The sequence below is a fragment of the Sminthopsis crassicaudata genome, chromosome 2 (genome assembly GCF_048593235.1).
Source record: "Sminthopsis crassicaudata isolate SCR6 chromosome 2, ASM4859323v1, whole genome shotgun sequence".
In the NCBI taxonomy this organism is placed as follows: domain Eukaryota; kingdom Metazoa; phylum Chordata; class Mammalia; order Dasyuromorphia; family Dasyuridae; genus Sminthopsis; species Sminthopsis crassicaudata.
The window spans coordinates 469,600,706-469,623,071 of record NC_133618.1 but is presented as its reverse complement, the minus strand read 5'-3'; the positions used below and the strand labels follow the sequence as shown (position 1 = coordinate 469,623,071).

Sequence of the window (22,366 nt, the reverse complement as noted above, 5' to 3'; positions counted from 1 at the left end):
CCTCTGGGGCTTCTGGGATAGGAACAAACAGGGAAAGGGGAATAGCTGGTGAGAAGTGGTTAAAACAAACTTTTATTTGACAAATTATATTAAGAATACAGATTAATAATCACACAGTGAAACTTCCCTTTATAAAATACAGGAGTCACCTAAAATAAATACAAAATGTAATAACATAATGAGATCAATGCACAATTAGTCCAATTCTGATAGCCCAACAAATAAATGCACAGCATCTTGACCCTGCCTGGCTACTTCGTAAAGGACTTCTTTCTTCATGGTGGTGGAAGATGGCACAACCTTCCATGTAGATGTTCCTCTCTCAGCACGTAAGATGGAGAGTGAGAAGCTGAGTAGGGTTAATTTGTTATCCCATGGTTGGTTTTTCAAGGCCCCAGAGTTAAGGAACACCTCTGCTCAAGCATCAGGGAGATCTGCCCTCCAGGCCCATGATCCACTGCAATGGCTCAGTGGTAACCCACGTGCTCTGAAGCGCTCACAACACCTGTCTGGTGTTGTCTGTGAGAGCCTCGGGTCCGATGTTCTCTAGGAACTGCATGGAAAGTCATCCACTTCGCCTCATGAGCTTGGGACATGAATGCTGGAAGGAACTTCAGAGATCCAGTGGTCATAGGGTCATGGTGCTGGAAGGAATCTCACCTGACTCTCCCTGCCCTTTCCCGAAAAGTAACCTGTTCAGACTACACAGCAGCAGCAAAATCAGGATGCAGACCCAACCTCCTGATTCTAGACCTTGTTCCCTTTCCACTCTATAACTCATCTCATTTTACTGATGAAGAATTGAGGACCAAGGAAAATGCACTTGCCAAGATTACCCAGGGAGTTAGCAGCAGAGTCAGAAAAACCTAGGGCTTCTGACTGCAGGTCCAGTGTTCTCTCCACTGTATGCCACCCTGATTCTTACAATGGGAGGGACATTATGCTTTGGGGGATGATCTGCAATTGAGCTAGAGTGTGGGGGCAGAGCAGCACAATTCTTGTCTCCCTAGGCTTAATGGGAAAATGGACTCTTCTGCAGAATTTAACACAAGAGCAATGAAGTAATTTCATAGCTAAGGAGCATATAGCTTGGGTGGAACCACAGAATGATGGGTAGGATGAGGTGGGAGACTGCAAAGGAGTGGAAGAGCCCCTGTGGACCTGGAGACACCTAAGATAAGGGACCTTCCCATCGGCAAGGACATTTCCAATGCTCCCCAAGCCAACTGTAAAGTTACTGCTTCCCTGTGGAGTGGGAACCAGACAAGGCTCTACCAGACAAGCAGCAGCTCTGGCAGCTGTGCTGCTGTTCAAAAAGCCAACCTTAAGGCAAGGGGAGGATGGTGATAATCATGACATTCCCAATGAATGTATTTTTTTTGGCCATGACAATTGCCTCACAGGGCCTCAGTCTCCCCCTCTATAAAATGAGAGTTGAATAAGATGATCTCCAAGTTTACTTCTAGTTATAACTCCCAGGATACTGTGCAAACAGGAGAAATCTTGTGACTTGCAATCATCTCGACTCCAGATCTCAACATCCTCGTCTTCACCACAAATTCCCAGTGGTCCAGGTGAGATGTCTGTTCCTACACTGTACAGAGAACCCCCAGACATCATAATGGGTAAGACAAGGATCACACTGCTGAGCACTGGCTCATCTGCCCTCCCAACCCCCTCTCCTACTCAAAGTGGGCAAAGAGAAGATAGGGTTAGGAATAGTCTAAAGTCTATCACACATACACATACACACAAGTACACACACTCTAAAACACCCACACCAATGCGTCCCACCTATGGACACTACACAATTATGCTAACCTGGCTTTTTTTTTTTAAAAACAAATTTCACAGTAAACGTGCTACAGAAGCTAATTCCTTATATTAAGTCTCAAAAATGTCACTACTGTTAACACACAGGTTAACTCAAATTCACCAATTTGAACTCTCCCGCTCCATACTAAATACTGAAAACATTAGTTAACAATTTGTCACCTGGAAACCCTTGAGGCTATGGTTTGGCTTGGGGAAGGTCAGGAGGGGAGCTCATCTAGAGGTGTGTTCAGTGATCAAATGGTCCTTGGTGTCTAAAAGCTTTTCTGGGGTGAGAGGGCTTGAAGGCCTGAGAATAGTGAGCTGTAAGAAAAGCCTAAAAGCAATCTGAGATTGTCTAGTCTAGGCCCCATTGTTTTGTGGAAGAGGGCACTGGGACCTAGACAGGGCAAGTGTTTTATCCTAAAAAGGAGACAGGATTTGAACCCAGATCCTCTCAACTCCAAGTACTGTTTTCCATTTACTTTCCTGGGGGATAAATCTTCATGCCCAGTGTTCTTTCTAGAGCCTCAGCCTCCATAACCCCCGGAGAAACTGTACAATCGCATGCAAAGCCAAGCGCCAATCAGCCGACTGAAGGGACTCATTCTCAAGGGGAAGCTTTTGCTTTTAAAAAGGGTCATACTCATGCATTCTTTGCATGAATCTGTAGAATCACAGGATTTGGGGTTGTAAGAAATCCTCCTTTATTTTATAGATTGGGAACTTGAGGACCATAATAAGGAAGTGACTTGCCCAGATCTCCTAATTCCCAATTTAGCAGCCTTTCAATGAGAGTGTAGATACCCCTCAAGGAAGGGACAACTTTTTTTCCTCTCCATTTTTTCCTTTTTTTTCTTTTAAAAATAAGAACAAACAGATTAAATGAATACAAGAAGCTACTTTTGTTTTTTTTTCCTTTCCTTCTCTCTTTTTTTTTTTTTGGGGGGGGGGGGAAGCATCTTTAGTGCTTAGTACAGTGCGATGGAAACCCAAGCACTAAGAAAATGCTTTTTGAGCTGAACTATTTTCTCCAGAAACAATTAATTTATTTTATTCTCTTCATCCTGAATAAATTATGGCCCAGCCTTCTATTCTCTGATGGCTAGTCATTCCTCTAAGAACATTGTTGCTAGAAACCAGTAGAATCTCCTTCAGGAGCCAAAGGTCCCTTTAGATAAAAGAATGAACTTGGAGATTCCCATGCTCCCCGAGACTTTTTTTTTTGGTAACTTTTCTCTAAAAATGAAGACGAACCACTTGCCTGCTTAAAAGGGAAATAGTGAAGTTTTCAAGTAAGAGGTCATTAAGAAGGGATATGACCTCTTTGTTTGCTAGGGATACTGTAGAAAGGATTCCCCACTTAGAAAGGGGTCTGGGATTGGCTGACCTCTGCAATCCATCTGAGAACTGAAATTCTGAGAGGTGAGTGAGCCAAGTCACTCTGCCATCCCTTCTAGCACTAAAATTCTACAAGTCAAGGTCAACAGGTGCTAAAATGCTGTGTTTCGAAAAAGGAAACATGAAGGGTAAAGATGACAAACTGAGAGAGAGCAAGTCCTGGGATGAGCCCCAGACCCAGAGAAAGGAGGGACAAAAAAGAAAGGCTGACCCTTAGATCCAGAGAGGCAACAAATGGTGTTATGATGAAAACAAAACTCCGAAGGTTTGCCCAGTGACATCCATGCTATTCTGGCCTCTCCGGGTCCTGGTTATCACCTGCCAGGTCTCCTAATATCTGGCTGATTCTAAGGTGGGGATAAAACAAAAATGAGAAATTAGGTTAATTTTCAGTTTCAACAGAATTGGCTGGGGGGTTGAGGAGGGAGGACTCTCTCATGATCCATCAATCCAAGTCTCACTTAGGGTGAAAAGACCTGAGAAGGTTCCTATGGCCCCTCTCCATTTTTTCCTTCTTTCCTTTCCTTTTTTTTTTTAAAGAGCCAACAGATTAAATGAATAAATAAAGCTACCTTCATGGTGCAGCAAGAGGAAGGACAGTGGGATAGAAATAAGACTGGACCTGAGTTTGAATTCTGTCTCTGCTACCGAGTGTCAGGGTGATCTTAGCCAATTACCTTTCACTCTGGGCCTCCAACTTCCTAATCTCCAGGACTGAGTCAGGACTGAACGGAACCTTAGCTTATCCAGAGTCTGCCTTTCTTCCCTTTACAAATGGAAGGCACACGTCTCTAGGCCAGATTTAAAACTTATGAGGGTGACATGAAAATGTGAGCAAGGAAGCCCCGGGAGGTGGAGGAGAACCACCATCTCGGTGGATTTGCCTTGTGACAGTGGAGGAGTTTCTGCACTGCCCGTAATGCACATGAGGTATTTAGAAGCACCAGCTCTGTGGGCTGTCTCCCAGCTGGCAGCTGTATCCTACACGCGGCTCGGCTCTTAGCAACGCTGCCCAATGTTGCCCTGTCACACCTAAGCCATCATGCCCAAAGCAGAGAGGATGAGATTATGACAGTCGTCCTATTCGTCCTGCGGCCTATCTGTCCCCAAAACGCCAAGGAAAATTTGCCCAGACAGGACTGAAGCCAGAAGAAAGCTCAGGACTCTACCGTGGCCCTTAATTTAACAGATGGGGGAACCTCGGCCAGAAGTGGGGGCGGTGCCTGGCTCCCGGTCACAGGGGGTGGGGGTTCTCCTGATGGTGCACATCCTCCAGGGCCGTTTAACACCCTCCTCAAAAAGCTCCAGGATCTGGTGACACAGGTTCTAAAAAATTCACTCTCTAATGAACTGAGGGGAATGAACAAGAAACCACAATACTCCACAGCAAACAAATACAGACACAGCTGTGCAAAACACGTTTGTGCATCGGAGCCAGCCAGGGGCCCCGGCAACCTCCGTTCTGGGGGCAAACATTTCTTTATACGGCGGGACCACTGGGACTGTTAAAAAAGCCCAAACTCCCACTCCACAGTCCTTCGTGGGAAGTTCCAGTTCATGCCCAGAGTTGGGTAGGATGTAGAAAAGCAGCACAGGCCCCGGACTGCTTGAGTGGCCTGTCACATGAAGAAGCATCGTCCAGACATGCACCTGGCTTGGGAATCCCCATGCTGAGGGCCCGCTTCCCTGGAGGGGGCAGGCAGGGGTGTGTGCTCGGGGCAAGAGGCCTCCAGGAAGTGCTTGGCTGGGAGGGAAAGGGGGCATTCTCCTCACTGCGCAGCAGCATCCAACCAGGCCAGCGAGAGTGGACCCAGTGAGGTACTACAAACAGGTGGGCAAGAAATGCGCAGCGGCTCCCGGGACCTGCGGCCCCACAGGTCAGGACCGCCCTTGTGCTCTTCTCCAGAATACCCACCTCTGCCTGGCGGGGAGCCGCCCTTTCTCAAGGACCCAACAAGTCCATCCTGGGCCCCGGGGTCACCGGTGTCTCCAGAGAACTGTTCAGCAGGAGCTGCCCAGGCCAGGAACTCGGGTCCCCCTGGTGCAGAGCCGCTCCTTCAGCCGGACCTCGACGAGAGCCAAAGGGGACTTTCCCAACGGCCGCTTGAGGTCATGTCACCAAAGTACCGGAGGCGCTGGCGCAGGCTCCCCAGCCCTGGAAAACTCAGCCGAGGACAACGGCATTCCTTCCGTGTGCTCTCAGGTTAAGCACTCAGTGGAACGCTCCAGAGTCCACATCAGCCAAACTCTCAGTCACAGGACACTTTCAGTATGTGACCAGTTTAACCATGTGACCACTGGACCCCAGAGGGACTCCCTAGGGGCATATGTTGTTTTCCACAGATTTTCCCCCCTTTTTCTTTCCTTCTTGGTTTTTGTTAAGGGGCCACTGATCACTCTGGCAAATGGAAAGGAAAAAAATTCCCAGGATGGCTCAGGGATAGGGGTGGGGAGGTATTAGATAAGCAGATGAAAAATAATTTTACAATTTAAAATTCCAGAAACCATCGTGTACAAACAATTGTGCCTCATCGCTCTCCCACCCTCACCAAGTTAAAGTGTGTGATGAAGGAAGGGCGATATTTTTTCTTTTCTTTCTTTCTTTCTTTTTTCTTTTTCTTTCTTTCTTTCTTTTTTTTTTTTTTTTTTTTTTTTTTTAAAGAAGGGTCCTTCAAGGTCCTCGGCAGGGCTTGGAGAAATGTTGCCAGAAACACTCCTCAGCTCTGGGATGGGGCTGCCTCCCCCTTTCAGTAGTATCTGTGTGTGTGTGTGTGTGTGTGTGTGAGTGTGTGTGTGTGTGTGTGTAAGTGTGCATGTGTGTGTGCGCGTGAGCGCGTGTGCTGGGCAGCTCTCCTGCGCCGGCTCCGGGTCCTCAGGATTGCGGTATCTGCTGACATCTAGTGGGGCTGGGCGGGAGTCTGGCGGCGGCGCTCTGCTCCGTCCGGAAGCTGTAGTCGTACTGGAGAGGAGAAAGAATTCAAAGACGTCACCCCGGCCAACAGGGAAAAGCAGGCTTTCTTTAAACATCCCCATCTGGTCCCCGCCCCCAAGCCCAATCACAATGACTGGGACACTTCAGTGGAGGGAGGACCTTGGGCAAATGACTTCCCTTCCTCTTGGGCTCAGGGGTAGTTTGGCAGCAGGAAAGCATGTTCAAGGACAACAGCAAAGAAAAGGGAAACAAGATACCTAAGGCCCACGTGAAGACCTGGGGCTCCTCCCAGAGGGGCAGATCAGCAGCCTTGTTTCCAGCCCCTGGTCCCCCCAAGTCATCATCAGGAGAGGGGCCTGGCACACTCGTGGCATCCTGCCACAATCAGTGCGGACCCAAGATGCCGTGCCACAAGCCAGCTGTGCAGCCACACAGCAGCGAGCCAGGAGAACCTGGCAGGGCTGCCCAGGGCTTGGGCAGCGAGTCCCCTCACACCAATCCTGGGTGCTCAGTCCCTGGACACGACTCAGGGAAGCAATCCCTGACCCACTGCCTCTGCAGGGCTGTGCCCCCATCTTCTCAGCAGTCACAACCTCTGAAGAGCTCGAGAAGACAGTTTTAAATTCCTCCTCAGAGTCAGAAACGGAGGTTTTTAGCAAGGGAAGTGCCACCAAATACATTAGCACTCGCCTTGCAGCCCTCCCTCCGGACCACTGGGCCTTGTAATCAGCCTGAAGCTGAAGCCTCCTGTACTTCTTTCCTGATAAAATGTCATCTCTGAGAGCAAAGACTATCTTGATTTTATACTTTTATCTCCAGCACTTAGCATTGTGCTTGGTGCAGAATGAGCACTAAACATTTTTTCATTAATGATTTATTTAATGACAGCCAAATTTAGAGAAGAGACAAGGAAACCTATCTTCCTTCTTCCTTTGTATAAGTGGGTTTACTCTAGTTATAGACCGCATAAATAATCTGACTTGATGTATTTGTTAGTTTCACTGAAATATATTTACTTTGCTCTTCTAAAATTTTTTTGTCTTACAGAATCAGGCACTAGTTGGGGAAGCAGATTAATAAAACAAAGAGAGAAATGGAAAATTTTTAAATGAGGTAGTTGGATTAGGTGGGTCCCAAGCTGTCCTCTAGGTCTAACATTCTACATTTTAACATTGCGTGCTCTGTGGTATAACATACTATGTTCTAATGTCTTCCCAAACTTGAATAGTTCTGTACCCTATCTGCTAGACTCCAAGGCCTGTTCTAGTTCTAAGTATTCTGTGTTCTGAGGCTTATTTTAGATCTCATGTTTTATGATTCACTGAAGAAGATAAGGTCAGCTCTAAATGAGAAACTGGCCCTTTCATATCAAGGCATCTAATGTTGGTTGCCAAGAGAAAGTTCAGAAATAAATGAGAATGAAATGAAATACTAGTTGCAAGAAGGTCTGATCTCCAGGATTATGATTCTCTGAGATCTGAAGAGAAATAAGAAGGTAGCTCACTACTCATTAAAAAGAAGGGAAGAAAGAGGGCCTCTGAATTTTTTCTTAAAATAAAAAAATGAGACAGAGACTCCTCTCCAAAGAAGCTAGACTGCTAAAGGTCAAGGCTTATGGTTACAGGAAGAGACAACTGGCCTGCTGATAAAAGAACATTCTCTAAGTGTCTATAGATCTCCTCTATCTTCCTCCAAGGTAAAACGGGGAGAGGGTAGTTAGACTGGGAAGTTTTTTCCCCCCCTCTTGTCTGATATTCCATAATTTCCTTTTAGGGGAAGATATAGACACTGAAGGAAGAAGGTCTCAGTCTTAGGTCCTGCTTTTTCATATTCAATTTCCCTTTGGGGCCTTATTTTCTCTATTTTTAGGGCATGGGCACTAAACTTGTGATTTCATTCATGTAGGGAATTCATGGGTAAAGAAACTCCTTCTAATGCAGGTCAGTCCCTTCTCTGTAATTTAGAGAAGAAGAGAATTTCCTAGAACACTGGGAATGACCTGCCCAGAATCACAAACTACCATTTATCAAAGGTGGGACTTGAACGGAGCTCATCTTGAGTTGGAAGATGGATCTCTTTCCACTGGTCCGCCGCATCCAACTTTAAAATAAGGAGTTGGGGCTTTCTGGGGGGATGGGCAGCGAAGTTCAGTGGATAGAATGCTAGCCTGGGAGGCCTTTGATATACAGTATAAGCCAGGCAAGTCATTTAACCAGCCTCTCCATGTTCCCAGGCACTCTGGCAGATTATTAGTTTCTTATGCCTATCAGTTGATCTACTACGGATAGAGTTTCAATATCAAGAGTTCTGCACATGAACTGAATCACAAATCTGGACAAAAAAATTAGTGAGAGAGCTGGACTGCGTGACCCCTAAAGCTCCTTTTGGGTCTCCAGCCTACATTCCAAGATCCCTTCTGCCCTAATAGGCGCATCTGATCTAATCTCAAAGGAGCTAGAGACCATCAGGTTTAGACACTTAATTTTACAAAGCATGAGACAACTGATGTCCAGAGGGGGAAGGAAAGTCTTGCCCAGATCACACACAGAATAAATAGCAAAACAAGGTAGTGGAGTCAGTTTCTCTAGACTATTCTTTTTTCTTTCTATCATACTACTCAAAACTTTGATATTTAATATTTGAGGTTCCTGCTAGCTTCGACATTCTGTTTTAATATTTCATGTCTTAGTGTCCCTTCCAGTGCTAACATTCTAGAAGGATAGGTGATTTCCAAACCCTTGGGAAGTTGTTCTTGCTATTACTCCTTGCTCGTGGCTGGAAGAGTGCAGGGATCAGTGTAAGCTAAAAGCTTTTGACTCTGTGCCCTTGCCCCTTTGCCCTCTGCTCTGGGGCAGTGCACCAGACTGGTCTCAGCTTTTTCCCCATTTCACTTTAAGTGCCTCGGCACTTCCTGAAGCATTTCCTGGGGATTCTGGGCCTAGGTCAGGGTTAATGGCTCTCAGCAGTTCCTGGGGCCACTGGTTCCTTCCAGCAGTCAGTCCCAGCCCAGGGCCCAGGAAGCAAAGCATCCCATTGCTGTAGAAGGATGCACAAGTTCAGGGTGACACCGCCATCTTGTGGCCTCACATGCAATGTGTCCCCTTTGCTAGAGCAGCAGTACTGCACCGGACCCTGAAAGGACCCTGATTCAGAAGGGACCTTTAGAGATAGGGCCACTGTGAGAAAGGCACTCAATAAACACTGCCAAAGAAAACCTTTGTTAGTATCTATGACTCAACACGCTCTCAAATAATGCTATAGACTAAAGGGACCGGATTTGGTGATCCAACTTTAAAATTCCCTTTTTCTATAGGAATAATAATTGAAATTTATGAGTTTGAAAAGCCTTGGTCCCAAGAACCCTGGGAAGAAGCATGAGGAGTTTGGAGAGTGCTGTCTTTGTGAGTAGGGCCATCCACCAAGTGTCACAGGATTCTACAACACACCTGCAATTATCAGGGCAAAATAGCAGAAAGAAGTTCAGGGTTAGCCACAATGTCCTTAAGAGCCTGGAGATCTGAGTTCAAGTCCTGGGTCAATCACTTGCTAACTTTGTGACTTCTACCAAATCGCTTTCCATTCCTAGGTCTCAGTTTACCTCTAAAATCTCTTCTAGCTCGAGCAAAGCTAGAAGCTAACAAGAAAAAGCATTATCTTGGGGCAGCTAGGTGGTGCAGTGGATAGAGCACCAGCCCTGAAATCAGGAGGACCTGTGTTCAAATCTGATCTCAGACACTTAACACTTCCTAGCTGTATGACCCTGGGCAAGTCACTTAACCCCAATTGCCTCAGTACAAAAAAAAGAAAGAAAGAAAGAAAGAAAGAAAATTTGCATTACCTTTATATGCCTAAAATGAAAGACCAAAGAATGGTGAATTTGGATATGTGGAGCTATGTCATAGCCAGTTATGGGACCATGGGAAGTTAGTTCCCCTCTTCAGGCCTTCATTTCCTCATCTTTAAAATGGGGATAAAAATACCTACCTCAGACTATTGGGAGGAAATAATTTTGTAAACCTTTAACCACCAAAGAAATAGAAATTAATAATATTAAAATGTGGATAGTTATACCAGTGCTCTGTGCCCCAAAGTGTTGTCATGTAGATTAAATGAGATAATGGAAATAATAAAAAATAGCAATAAGAGCTAACATTCACAAAGCACTTTAAGATTTTCAAAATACTTCACACATACTACTTTATTCACAATTTGCAAACTTTAAGGTCCTAACTACCAAAGATTCTTAATCAGTCCTCTAACAGTCTGGCAAAGACTACAGAGCACAAAACAAACTATGCTAATTCCAAAGGAAACCAATTATATTGAAATACTGTGGTGAGAATTTTTTTAAAAACCATCTCCCCCAGGTTAAGAACTCCTGCACCATTCTCACCTAAGCTGCTGTTAACAACGGGATCCCCCAAATCACGTGAGAAGCCAAGTATCTCAAATGGGGATAAAGCTGAGGCTCCTCTCCCCAGGCTGAAGACAGGCCATGATCTCTGACCTCTCTCTTCCTCTCTGAGATCCTTCCTGATACAGAGATCCTGTTAAGTACACTTCCTCTCCATTTTACAGATGGGGAAACAGAGGCTCAGAAAGGCTAAGAAGCCAGGTCTTTTCACTGCCCAGTCATGGTAGAAAGCGGCAGAACTGCATCTGAGCCCAGGCCTTCTGACTCCAAAGCATTCTTCTTTGATGGCACATGCATACCATGGGGACAGGATCTCTTGTCTTCAACAAATGATTAAAAAAAGGAAATGGTCCACATTGTGAGCATAAATACTACAGGGAGGCACAGGAATACAGGGATGAGAGCTGGAAGAGGTCATCTGGACCCTCCTCTTCCTTTCTCATTCTGTATGTGAAGAACTTGAAACTCAAGAGAGAGAGTGACTTTTTTCTGAAATCCCCAAGATAGTATAAGTGGTAAAACCAGGACCTGAATTCAGGCTCTCTGGCCAATGGCCAAGGCTCTTTTCACAATACTTCACTGCCTTTAATGACAAAGGATTCAGAAAGGGCAATGGGAGTAAGGGGGTAAGAAGAAGAGCTAGGCTTTCCAGCTGGGAAGAATGGGATATGGAAAGGAGAATGAGCAAGTCACAGAGAGTGGGCCAAGTGCTGTTCTGAGGAGGACCGAGGAGACCTTAACTGTGGAGGTCCGCTAAGGAATCTGGAATTGATCTGTCAGACAAGAGCTACTCATAGGAGCTCAGAACTCATCACCGAGGTCTGATTAGGAGAGCGCCCAGGCTGGAGTCCCAATTGTTGTACCTGGTGGCAGGGCCTTGGGGAAACAATTTCTCATTTCTAGCCTCCTCCTAATCTGAAAAATGTGGAGATTGGCCTAAGTGATTTCTTAGGTCCTTTCTGGCTCCAATTTCTTGCCCATCCAAGGTTCTTCCCTCCACATTCATTCTAAATCTATGATCCTGTGATTTGTGACTTCAAGACTTTTCTCCAGGAGCTGTGGGCATTCTCTAGCACGCACAAGGCTGTGCGGCCCCGAATGACTGCTTAGAATATTCCAAGGTTCCTATTTCTAATCCCAGCAGGCCCAAGTCCTTTGAGTTCCTAGAAACCATCAAGGAGGTTCTAGATCACTCCCACGGAAACACCTTTTACAGGTGAGGAAGTATGTCCGGAGACAGCCAGTCGCTTGTGCCGGTCACACGGAGCCAGGCCTCGAGCTGTGGCTGGAACGCTCTCTGCCAGCCCCAAAGAAAAGCTCCCTCCTGGCTTCGTGCCCGTTTCCTCTGTCTTTTCTTTCTTCATGGGTATCCCCAGGATGGGAGATGCGTTCGAAGGCCCTCGGACCACCGGGGAGCTCAACAGGCAGCTCACATTTCTGTGCCACTTTAAGGCTGGCAAAGTGCTCACAGCTGTGAAAGAGGGAGCTCCAGTTTCACAGAGAAGGGGCCTGAAAGATGAAGTGGCTTGCTCAAGCACACCCAGCTAGAAAGTGTCGGAGCTAGGGCTGAACTCCAGGTTCCAGGGTTTTAAGTGCCACGTTCTTTTCACTCTGGTACCCTTTCTCCTCTTCCACCCCCTAGTTTCTCTCTAATTAACCACTCAGATGAAATACCGCACAATCTCCCGGGCGGAGGCTAGCCCTCCTCATAGACATACTGCCTCATCTTCCCGGGATTGTCTGTTCCCAAATTCTTTTCCTAAGAGACGCAAGATCTGATTTTTGTCTCTCCAGAGACTAACACCATGCACCTTGGAAAGGGAAGCTCGGCCTAGATTTTTATTTATCCAAGAAATGAGGCCCTCAAATAAGGAGACTTGATCAATGTCCACGGAGCAAATCCTTTTTGAATTAAAAATGAAAAAGAATCCAATTAAAATCAGTTAGCTTTGTCACTGAAGGTTGAACAGGGTCAGTGCCGAGCTCCCTCTCCTGGACAAAAGCTGCACCAACAGGAGAAAGACTTCCTGACCTGCCTCCCCATCTCTTCAGTGGTTTCTGGACAGATTCTCACCAGAAGACTCCTTGAAATATCGTCTAAATTATTTCCTCCTCCCCAGGTTTCAGCGGGTCTCTGATGCCTGTAGGATAAAACACAAGCTCCTATCTGCCAGCTTCCCTCCCATTAAGTCCTCTGTGCTCACAGCTCCTGGCCGATCTCATCGGGCCTCCCCCAGCCTCTGGGCACTCAGGAAGGCCGTCCCTCACTTCTGGAGAAGGGAGAGAGTGCCGGATTTGCAATCGGTGGACTCAAAGTTAAATCCGGTCTCTACTACTTATATGTAAGTATGGGCAAAACGCTTTTTTGGAGTTTCTTTATTGTAAAATAGAGGGTTGGGCTAAAGTGTGGGCCTTGATCCCACAGGGGATCACATAACTGGTTGTGGGGGTTGCAAAATTTTGATTATCAGTGAATTTTTGATTTGTATACCTATTTCATATTCCTACAGGTTCAGGACTGCATAAACATTTCTCAGGTGAAAAGGGGTGCAAGTGGAAAAAGTTCAGACGACTTCTCTCCGGCTAGCTCCGTCTCAATCGATGATCCTCTGATTGTTTCTTTGTTCTGCCCACTCTTCTAGCACCAGTTCAGGGGCTGCTTACTCATGAGGATTTGGATTCTTGGTTAAATGTTATTTCTCCTCACTTAAGGAGAAATACTAACTTCTTCCTTGTGTACTTTGGATCTCTAATTTACTCTAATTCTGTTCACCCATGGCTCATACTTGCTTATGTAGTTGCCCCATCCTACCTTGCAGCAAAGTTCTGGAAGGCAAAGATCTTTGTATCCCTAATGCCTAGCATAGGTTCTGAAACACTGTAGACATTTTAAAAATGTTTGCTAAATGCAATGTGCTGAATGGAAAAATAAGTGGCTTTTGGTTGGGTGAGTTTTTAAAAACCACTACAGCATAAAAAACCAAACAAGCATAAAACCAACCCAACAGGGCACCTAACTCTGTGAAGGAGTCAGAGGCTGCAACCTTGTGAGCTTCAAAAGGTGAGAAGGATGAGCCACCTGGGGGTCAAATCTCTGCTGGGAGTGCTGAGGGGCTGAGAGGAGGAGGCCTCCAGCAGGGACGCTCTATGTGGAGATGAACACAAATTTTATGTAGAAGCTGTGTTAAGTCTGAGCCAAATCTCCTCAGAGACCGAGTGTGGTATAGAGGAGAAGTGTGGCCCCAGGTTTTAGGGGTGCATTTTTGTCTTTCTGTTCTGGCTACATCTTTTAAGTAAATATTCCTTTGTACAAACTAATTACATGGGGCAGCTAGGAGGTGAAGTAAATAGAGCACCAGTCCTCAAGTCAGAAGGACCTGAGGCCTCAGACACAACACTTCCTGCCTGTGTGACCCTGGGCAAGTCACGTAACCTCAACTGCTTCTGCAAGGGAAAAAAACCCTAATAAACATTAAGTGGGTAACTACAACCTTGGCTTAGTTAATAGCAGAATACTAGGCTTGACCCTGTGGAAGATAAAAAGTGCATAAAAGACAACAGTCCTTGAGCTTGCAGACTCATGATGATGCCATCAAAGGTCTTTGCCAAGTGGGGGACTATTTGTGAAGCACTTAGCACGGTGCCTGGCATGCAGTCTAACTTTTCATTCACGCCCAACTCTCGTGAGCCCATTTGGGGTTCTTCTCCAGCTCATTTTATAGATAGGAGAACAAAGTAAACAAGGTTAAGTGACTTGCTCAAGGTCACACATCACGAATCCTGACTCCAGGCCTGGCCTTCTATCCACTCTACTGCCTAACTGCCCTCTGACATACAGGAGATGCTTACAACGCTTATCCCTTTCTCCTTCTGTTCCCCTCATCGACATATTATTATATATTAAGAGTATTGAAAGGATACAAGTGCTAAGTGAGGTCTAAAGGGAGAAAAGTCATTATTAAAAGGAGTCAATCCAAGTCTTTTGGGTTCTCACCTTTTACATACAGAAAAAGGAGCACTGAGGGGTCTAACAGAAGATTCATCAATCATAAGATGCAGAGCACTTGAGATGACCTAATTCCATTCTCTCCCTACCAGTGAGGAAAAGAAGGCCCAGAGAGAGTAAGCGTCTTCAGCAACAGGGCTGGGGTCCAGGACCAGGGCTCCTGACCAGCAGCTTTCCCACCAAGTACTTACTGAACACCCGCTCGACTGCTGGGCCGATGCCCAGGGCCATTGTGGACACCGAAAGAAAATGTTGTCTTTAACTTCAAGGACTTGAGTGCCTCACACACGGGAGGTCCTTAAGAAGTGTGGGCTGGGGCGTTGATTGCCATCTAGTAAAGATGGAACAGGAGGCCCCGTAGCAGTAAGTGCTAAGTTGAGCAGCCCAGCTAGTGGGCTGGCAGAGCTCACAGAAAGGAAGGGGAGGTGAGGGCAGGGGTAGCCAGGGTGGGTTTATGGAAGAGGCAGTGTGTCAGTTGGACCTGCAAGCCTAAGTAGGATCTGGATCAGGGACGGAGGGGGAAAAATGAATGGAGCAATCCAACCCAGGAATGCTAACTTCTTGAAGAAGGTAACTGCTTTTTTTGTTTCCCAGAATTCTAGCGTAATGGAAAGCACATGGGATCTGGAGAGAAAGGACCTGGGTTTGAAATCTGGCTCTATTATAAGTATGTAACAAACATTTGTTTATGGCCCCTACTGTGTGCCAGACCCCAGGCTCAGCTCTGGAGATTCTGGGACAAAAATGCCACAGTTCCTAGTCTCAAGGACCTTGCGTTATTATTGTATTAAGGGAAACAAGGGGGATACGAATAAGTGTCTACAAAATAAACGAGAGGTTAGTAAGTTGTGGGGTGTGAGGCAGTAGCAGTTAGGGGAATCAGGAGAGACTGTGACGTAGAACAAGATGCTTAAGCAGAGTTTTGAGGGAAACCAGGGATTCTAAGAGACAGAGAATATAATCTAGGCATGGGTAGGATGGGGGTGGGAAGGGTCAGAGACAGCCAGTGCAAAGGTACTGAAAAGGCCACTGACAATTTAGCAGATTATGCTAGTCCTGAAGTCAGGAAGATCTGGGGACAAATTTTGCCTTGGACATATACTAGCTGTGTGACTCGGCAAGTTACTTAATCTGTCTGCCTCAGTTTCCTCATCTGCAAAATGGGGATAATACTAGCACCTACCTTCTTCTCAGGGTTCTAGTGAGGATAAATTGTTGGCATTTCCTTAACAAAGTGTTATATAAATGCCAGTTATTATTGTTGTTTTTTAAATTATGTGTTGTTACGTGAGAAAAGCTAAGGGAAAATGCTGGTTTGGCTGGATTGTAAAGTATAGGAAGGGGAGTAAACCTGATGAAAGTCTCTTACCTCTTAAGGTCTCAATTTCTCATCTGCAAAATGAGGAGTTAAGAGAGGATGACCCTTGAGGATCCACTTGGGTGCTAAATCTATGTTCTGTGGGATGTGAGGGAGGCAGGCCCTGACTAGGGGAGAGCACACCGCTAGGGAGGGAGAGAGAAACAGGACTGAAGAGAGAGAGGCGCTGGATTACGCAGTCGGGAAACATAGGCAGAGGTGAGCCTTGGTGCAGTAGGCAACGGAGTCAGGGAAGGTTTTGGAACATGGGAATAATGTGTTGACAACTATGCTTAAGGAGGATGAGTCTGACAGTCGGTATGCAGGATTAGTCATAATACCACCATCTCTATCTCTTTGAACTCAGACATTTGAGGGGCTCCCAGCACTTCACAGGCAATCTTTGAAATCCTATTTCTGTATTAAACCAATTGTGTTGAGGTAATGCTCACTTGTCTGGCAGGAAGAGGGGGCTGCTACTCCAGCCTGGCACTAAACCTCTCCTCCACTAATAAACTTTTTGGAAGCCTCCTGATGGCCCGGGGAGGGGTCCGGAGCTTTCTGAGGCCCTGACAGGGGAAGGTGAGGCCTGGAATCCAAAGAGGAAAGGCTTTAAATATCAGCGCAGGGATGGACTAGGCCTGTCATCTGAAGTCAACCTGAGTCAGATGTGGATGGGCTCATCCCCAGAGGGGTGTGATACCATGCGAGCCATTATTTAGGCCATGGTAATTCGCCATTCAATTCTGTCTACTCATGCATCAGAATTGTGATGTGGGGAATACCGGAGGCAAGGAGACCCGGTATCCTGCAGAGTAGCACAGTGGCCAGACCTAAAACTTCTCACTACATTCAATTCAACTCCACAAGAACTTAGCACATAGTAAGCACCTAACAATATACTTGCTTTTGGCGATTATTTTTATTTTCTTTTTTCCTCTATTTAAAAATTATTTCATCCCAATTCCCACCATTTAAAAAATGTTTACTTATGCCAGATATGAGACAAAAACACAACTGTTCCTGCCTTTGAGGAACTTAGGATGGTTTTGGGTATGACACATACATACATAAGAATGAGCCAAAGTGCTTGAAGAAAGTTTGAGAAAAGAAAGAACACTTCCATGGGAAGATCATGGAAAGTTTCAGCAAAGAGATGGCACCTGAACTGAGCCTTGCCGAAAGAGGAGGATTGGGGTGTGAGTGGGAAGAACATCCCAGGCAATCAGGCTGGCTGGATCACAGAATATGCAAAGGACTAATATGAAATGAGGTTGGAGAGTTGGGTTCCAGTTTGTTCCAATCCAATAAATATTTATTAAGCATTTATGTGGCACATAATGACTGTGCTCACTCAGCACTGGGAATGCAAACCCAAAGAAGGATTACCTCCCAAGTAATGTGTAGTGTTTTCTTTTGTTTGGCCCCAGGGCCAAACCCTTAATTCCTAACCTCAGTTTTATCCTCAACTTGTCATTCTTTCTCTTTCTGCATACCCACATCTTGCAATCTTGCAGCTCCATAACATTTTGTGCTCCTGAGCCCTTTTCCTACTCCTATAGCCACTCACTATACACTCCTCATTGTGTGAGGATGGCACCAGCCTCCTCCCTGGCCTCCCTGCCTCCAGTCTCTTGTCACATCTATCTATCTCCAGAGCAGTTTTCCTTAAGCTCATATATGACCACTTCATTTCATGACTTAAAATAAGCTCAAGCGATCTGTGTTTGGCTTTCCAACTCTAAGAAGCTGGCTCCGTGATACATGATGCGTCCTTCCCGCAGCAGCAGATCTAGCCAACCTGGCCTCCTCTTGGTTCCTTCTGTAAAACGCTTTATCTCCTCTCTCCACACCTTTGTACTGGCCATCCTTCTTACCTCAGCCTCAGAGAAGCTCTTTCCTCCCTCTGTGCTCAAACATCCCCTTCTACATGAAGCTTTTTTGGTCCTCCCAAAGGCGAGTGACCTCCTCCCCAAACACCTTAACTACCTTGTATTTATTCCCTCATGTTTATTCTGTGATACCCGGATGGACATCCTTGTTGGCTCTTTTCCTTTGAATTAGCTACCGTAAAAGAAAGTGGCTGTCCCTCTCTCCGCAGCATCTGGCCCAGGGCTTGTCACGCAGTAGGTGCTTAGCCATGCTTGCCTGCTGGAAGCTGCATGGAGGGAAATTCAGGCCCAATGTCAGGAAGTGCACTTGGCTCTCTTGTTAGAGCTGTCCTAACGCAGCGCCCGAGGAGCTCGTGTGCTTCTTTCTCCGTGGAGATCTTCAGGCTGAAGACCGATGGCCACTTGTCAGGCCCGTTATGGTCGAGGTTCCTAATCACTGTGAGTTGGACTAGATATCTGCCAAATCTGGAATTCTGCAGTTCTGTGTCCACTCCCTTGTAGTTCATTCCCTCCGTGTCAGAAAAAGTCTGTGAAACAGCAGGCCTGGCTTTCTCAGGCCCTGCCTGTGCTGGCTCTGCTTTGCCTGGGGTCTCCTGGACCTCTCCTTCCAAATCCCCCACTTGCTTCAGCAGCTTCCCCTTATCTACAGACACAGAGAGTACAAGTCTCCGCCTGCGGTAGAGCCAGAGCAACCCGCCGAAATATAATCAAAGAAAAATCCCCCAAAGGAGTTACAATGAAAGCTAAGAGATGTGGTGTTTCCTTGTGCTGGCAGCCCTTCCTATTCAGGCTACACTCAGATCCTCCGTCATTTCTTTTCAGCCCTGGGCAGGGAGAGCAGCATTTATTTTCGTGGATGAATTAGTGTCCTGTAGCTACCATCAGGGAAAGGAAGCAGTAATCACAGCTGTCCCCCCGACTCTTCCCAACCCGAGTCTGTACCTTTCTGCTCTCCTCAGAGGTGGACGCCAGACACCGAGACAGCTTGCTCTACTGGAGAAAACCTTGGCTAATCTTGCCAAGATGTGGGGTCAAATCTGGGCTCTGCCATTTCCTTAGTTGGGTCATTATCATTATGGGTTAAGCCTCTTTCTTTCTCTGAACTTTTTTCTTGTCCATGTATAAAATGGCAAAAATAATACCCACTGCCTTACAGGATTGTGGTGAGGAAGGTGTAGGGCCTAGATTTAGAAATGGAATTCACAAGTCACCTGGTCCAGTCCCCTCATTTTATGAACTAGGAAACAAAGTCCAGAGTAGTTAATGGATCTGTGCAAGGTTCATGCAGTTCTTAAATAGCAGAGTTGGGATCTGACTTGATAAACCATAAAGCATGATAGAAATGTGGGCTCTTACCTGCCCAGGTATACCTGCTTTGTTCAACAAATTATAGGCTTCAAATGGTATGAGCACACGTGGCCCTTAAGGGAGCTGCGATTCATTTCTCTCTCCAGGCCTGGTAGAGGTTAGTCCCTCTTAATCTTCAGCAGAGATAATGGGAACATTAAACAAATAAACAAAAATCCCCAACAGTTTTTGAAATAAGCAAGTCAAGAAAAAACAAATCAAAACAAGGTACAAAAGCAAGAAGACAAGTTGATAAGAATCATTAGTCTGTGGCAGCCGAGGCCTAGCCACAGATCAACTTGACTGGCCTAGCCTGTGGGGCCCTAGCTCCTTGGCAGAATCATATAATCTGAGATCTGGAAGCCATAGGGAGACAATGTGTGTACACCCAGGTACTTTATTTTTAAAAAGGCAAAATCTGTTGTATATTTTTTGTTCATGAAGCTAATTTTAAGTGAATTAAAATTTGAAAAATTAACAACAGCTAAATTATGTTAAAAATTTTACAAACTATAAAGGATTCCTTTTAATCAAACCTTTACCCTAAAATGCGGAGCCACCTGCTTCAGACTTAATTATCTCTTGCATTTACAAAAGGCATCTTTCTGATTGATCTCTTAGGACTGCATTTTGTCATGAAGGGCCAGTGATAGTGTGTAAGGGCTGTAACATGTTTTAAAAATATAAAATGTTAACTTTTTACTTTCCTTGCCCATAGCAATCAGATCTACATACTATAGCCTGTAACAAAAACAACTAGAGGAGGCAAAAGGGAAATGTGTATAGTCTTAGGGTTCTTTGTGAATTTGGCTTTTTAAAAAATATTTTGATAAATATGTAAGTGTCCTCCTTTGTAATCCTATGTATTTTATTTTCTGTCTTTAAAAACATGATTTTGAGAAGAGCTTCACCACATTGCCAAAGAGGGATACAACCCAAAACAGGTTAAGAACCATTGGTCTGGTTGGATTTTTCCTTACCTGGCTGCAGGCAGCTAGACTTAGGAGCCTCCTGAATTTGGAAAGAAGAAAAGCAGACAGCCCACTCTAACTCCAGTATTCCACTAAGCAGAAAAGGGCTTTTTATGTAAGGGGGAAAAGGAGAATAGGGAGGTAGTATCCCCACATATCCATAGCTTCTCCACTGTGGATCATGGATATGAACAAATACAAACTTCGCCATTTGTGGCCTATACTAACTCTGGGTTGATAGGGGAGAAATCAGGATTGAGTGAACTGGAAGTTAGCCTGGATTTGGGTCCTACATTCATTGTGTAGCTTTCATCAAGTTACTGCATTACATAGTGGAAAGAATACGGACTTAAAACAACTTGAATACAGACTTATTTTTATAACTTATGTGAGCCTAGGTGAATTCCTTCTCTGTGTCTCAGTTTCCTCATGTGAAATGAGGAGAGTTTGATGAGTTTGAGGTCTAAGGGACCTTTTGGGGCAGCTAGGTGGCACAATGAATGGAGAGAAAGCCAGGCCGGCAAGCCACTTAACCCTGTTTACAGATGATTGGGGCAGTCAGTACTGGGGCCAGAGAACCATGGATTTAAAGCTGGAATAAACCTTAGAGGTCATCTAGTGTAATACTTAATTTATGAATAAGGCAAATGAATCCCCAAAGTCACATAAGTAAACGACTCATTAAAGTGAGATTTGAATCTAGATCCTTTGAATCCAAAGGATTCAATCTGGACAGAGTGTGGGGACCTGGAGTCAAAAGGACCTGCTCTTCCTGACTTCAGATCTGGCCTCAGACACTTCCTAGCTATGTGATTCTGGGCAAGTCACGCCACCTTGTTTGCCTCAGTTTCCTCATCTATAAAATAAGTTGGAGAAGAAAATGACTGATCTCGCCAGCATTTTTTGCCAAAAAAGCTCCAAATGGGGCCATGAGGAATTGGAGATGACTGAAACTTTTGAACAAGGGAACATTCTGGCTCTCAGGGAAATTTTGTGAACTCACCTTTGAAATGAAGGTACCTCATTCTGTACCTCAGGTCACTCATCTATAAAATGAGGGGTTTAAACACACTGGTCTTTAAGGTCTCTTCTGGCACTTAATCTCTTGGTGATGGTCTGGGGTTCTTAAAGTCTATGCAAACTCCTACCAAGTTGGCAAAGTTTCAAAAGTAGAAGACTTTTGATAGAATGTGAGCTTGTAATCCAAGGATGAGTCCAGTTTTTTGGGGGGAGGAGGGGTCAGCCAGGCATAGCAACGATATACTAAGGTATGGAAGAGATTTGGTCTCTACTGGAAGAGTAACATCTATGCAAATGAAGTTCCAGACCTTAAAAAAAGCCACTTCCTTTCATTTCACCCATTTTTGTCTTGTTCAGGAGTCAAGAAGTACTCAGAAGTAAAGCAGTGGGATTAGTGACTAAGTCCATATTTCCATATTCTCTTACATCTCGTGAGAAAACCCTTCAATACATGGAATGGAGAAAGAAAATAACTTGAACCACAGAATATCATCACTGGAAGGAACCTCAAAGGTTATCTAGCCAAGCCCTCTACAACAAAGGGCCTTAACCTTTTGTATGCTACAGACCCTTTTAGAAGCAGTCGGAAAAAGTTTCTGGACCCTTTCTCAAAATCATGTTTGTTACCTACATTCAGAAAAAAAATGCTAAATTTAAGTTAGAAGTAAATATAAAATTAAATTTTTTCCATCCAAGTTCAGAGACCCCTTGACAATCTAAAGACTGCTTGGTGGGGACCCCAGGCTAAGAACACTTGCTCTACAGTATCCCTGATAAGTGGCTATCCTGCCTTTGTCTTCCACCCCTGGTCCCATTCAACAGTGTTTCCTTGGGAGGCAGTTTTTCCTTGCATCACTAGAGATAGCAGGGCACAGAGGAGAGAGTGCTACTCACCTTGCATTTATAGAACCTGTGCTTGAATCCCAGCTCTGCCACTATCTTAGACAAATCATTTAATTTCCCTGGGCTCCAGCGTCATCTTTTATAATATAAGGTTGTGGGTTAGTCATTTTTCAGTCAGGTTCAACTCTTTGTGACCCCAAAGATACTAAGTGAAATAGTTTCCCATTTCCTCCTCCAGCTTATTTTACAGATGAGGAAACCGAGGCAGGTGGGGTTAAGTGACTTGCCCAGGGTCACCCAGCTAGGAATGGCACCCTATCCACTGTGGCACCTAGTTGCCCCCTACAAAATGAGGTTAGCCTAAATACCTT

At 45.4% G+C, this 22,366-nt stretch overlaps 1 protein-coding gene across 4 annotated transcripts in view; it reads right to left on the bottom strand.

The window, feature by feature from the left end:
* Positions 1–46: 46 nt before the first annotated feature.
* MVB12B (multivesicular body subunit 12B) overlaps positions 47–22,366 on the bottom strand; it is a 278,583-nt gene continuing 256,263 nt past the window's right edge. For 3 of the 4 annotated variants that reach the window (XM_074293112.1, XM_074293109.1, XM_074293110.1), the window contains exon 10: positions 47–6,172. In XM_074293112.1, coding sequence (XP_074149213.1) covers positions 6,086–6,172 — 87 coding nt within the window. In that variant the 3' untranslated portion in view covers positions 47–6,085. The remainder of the gene's footprint in view (positions 6,173–22,366) is intronic. The other variant, XR_012486790.1, reaches the window with a different exon arrangement.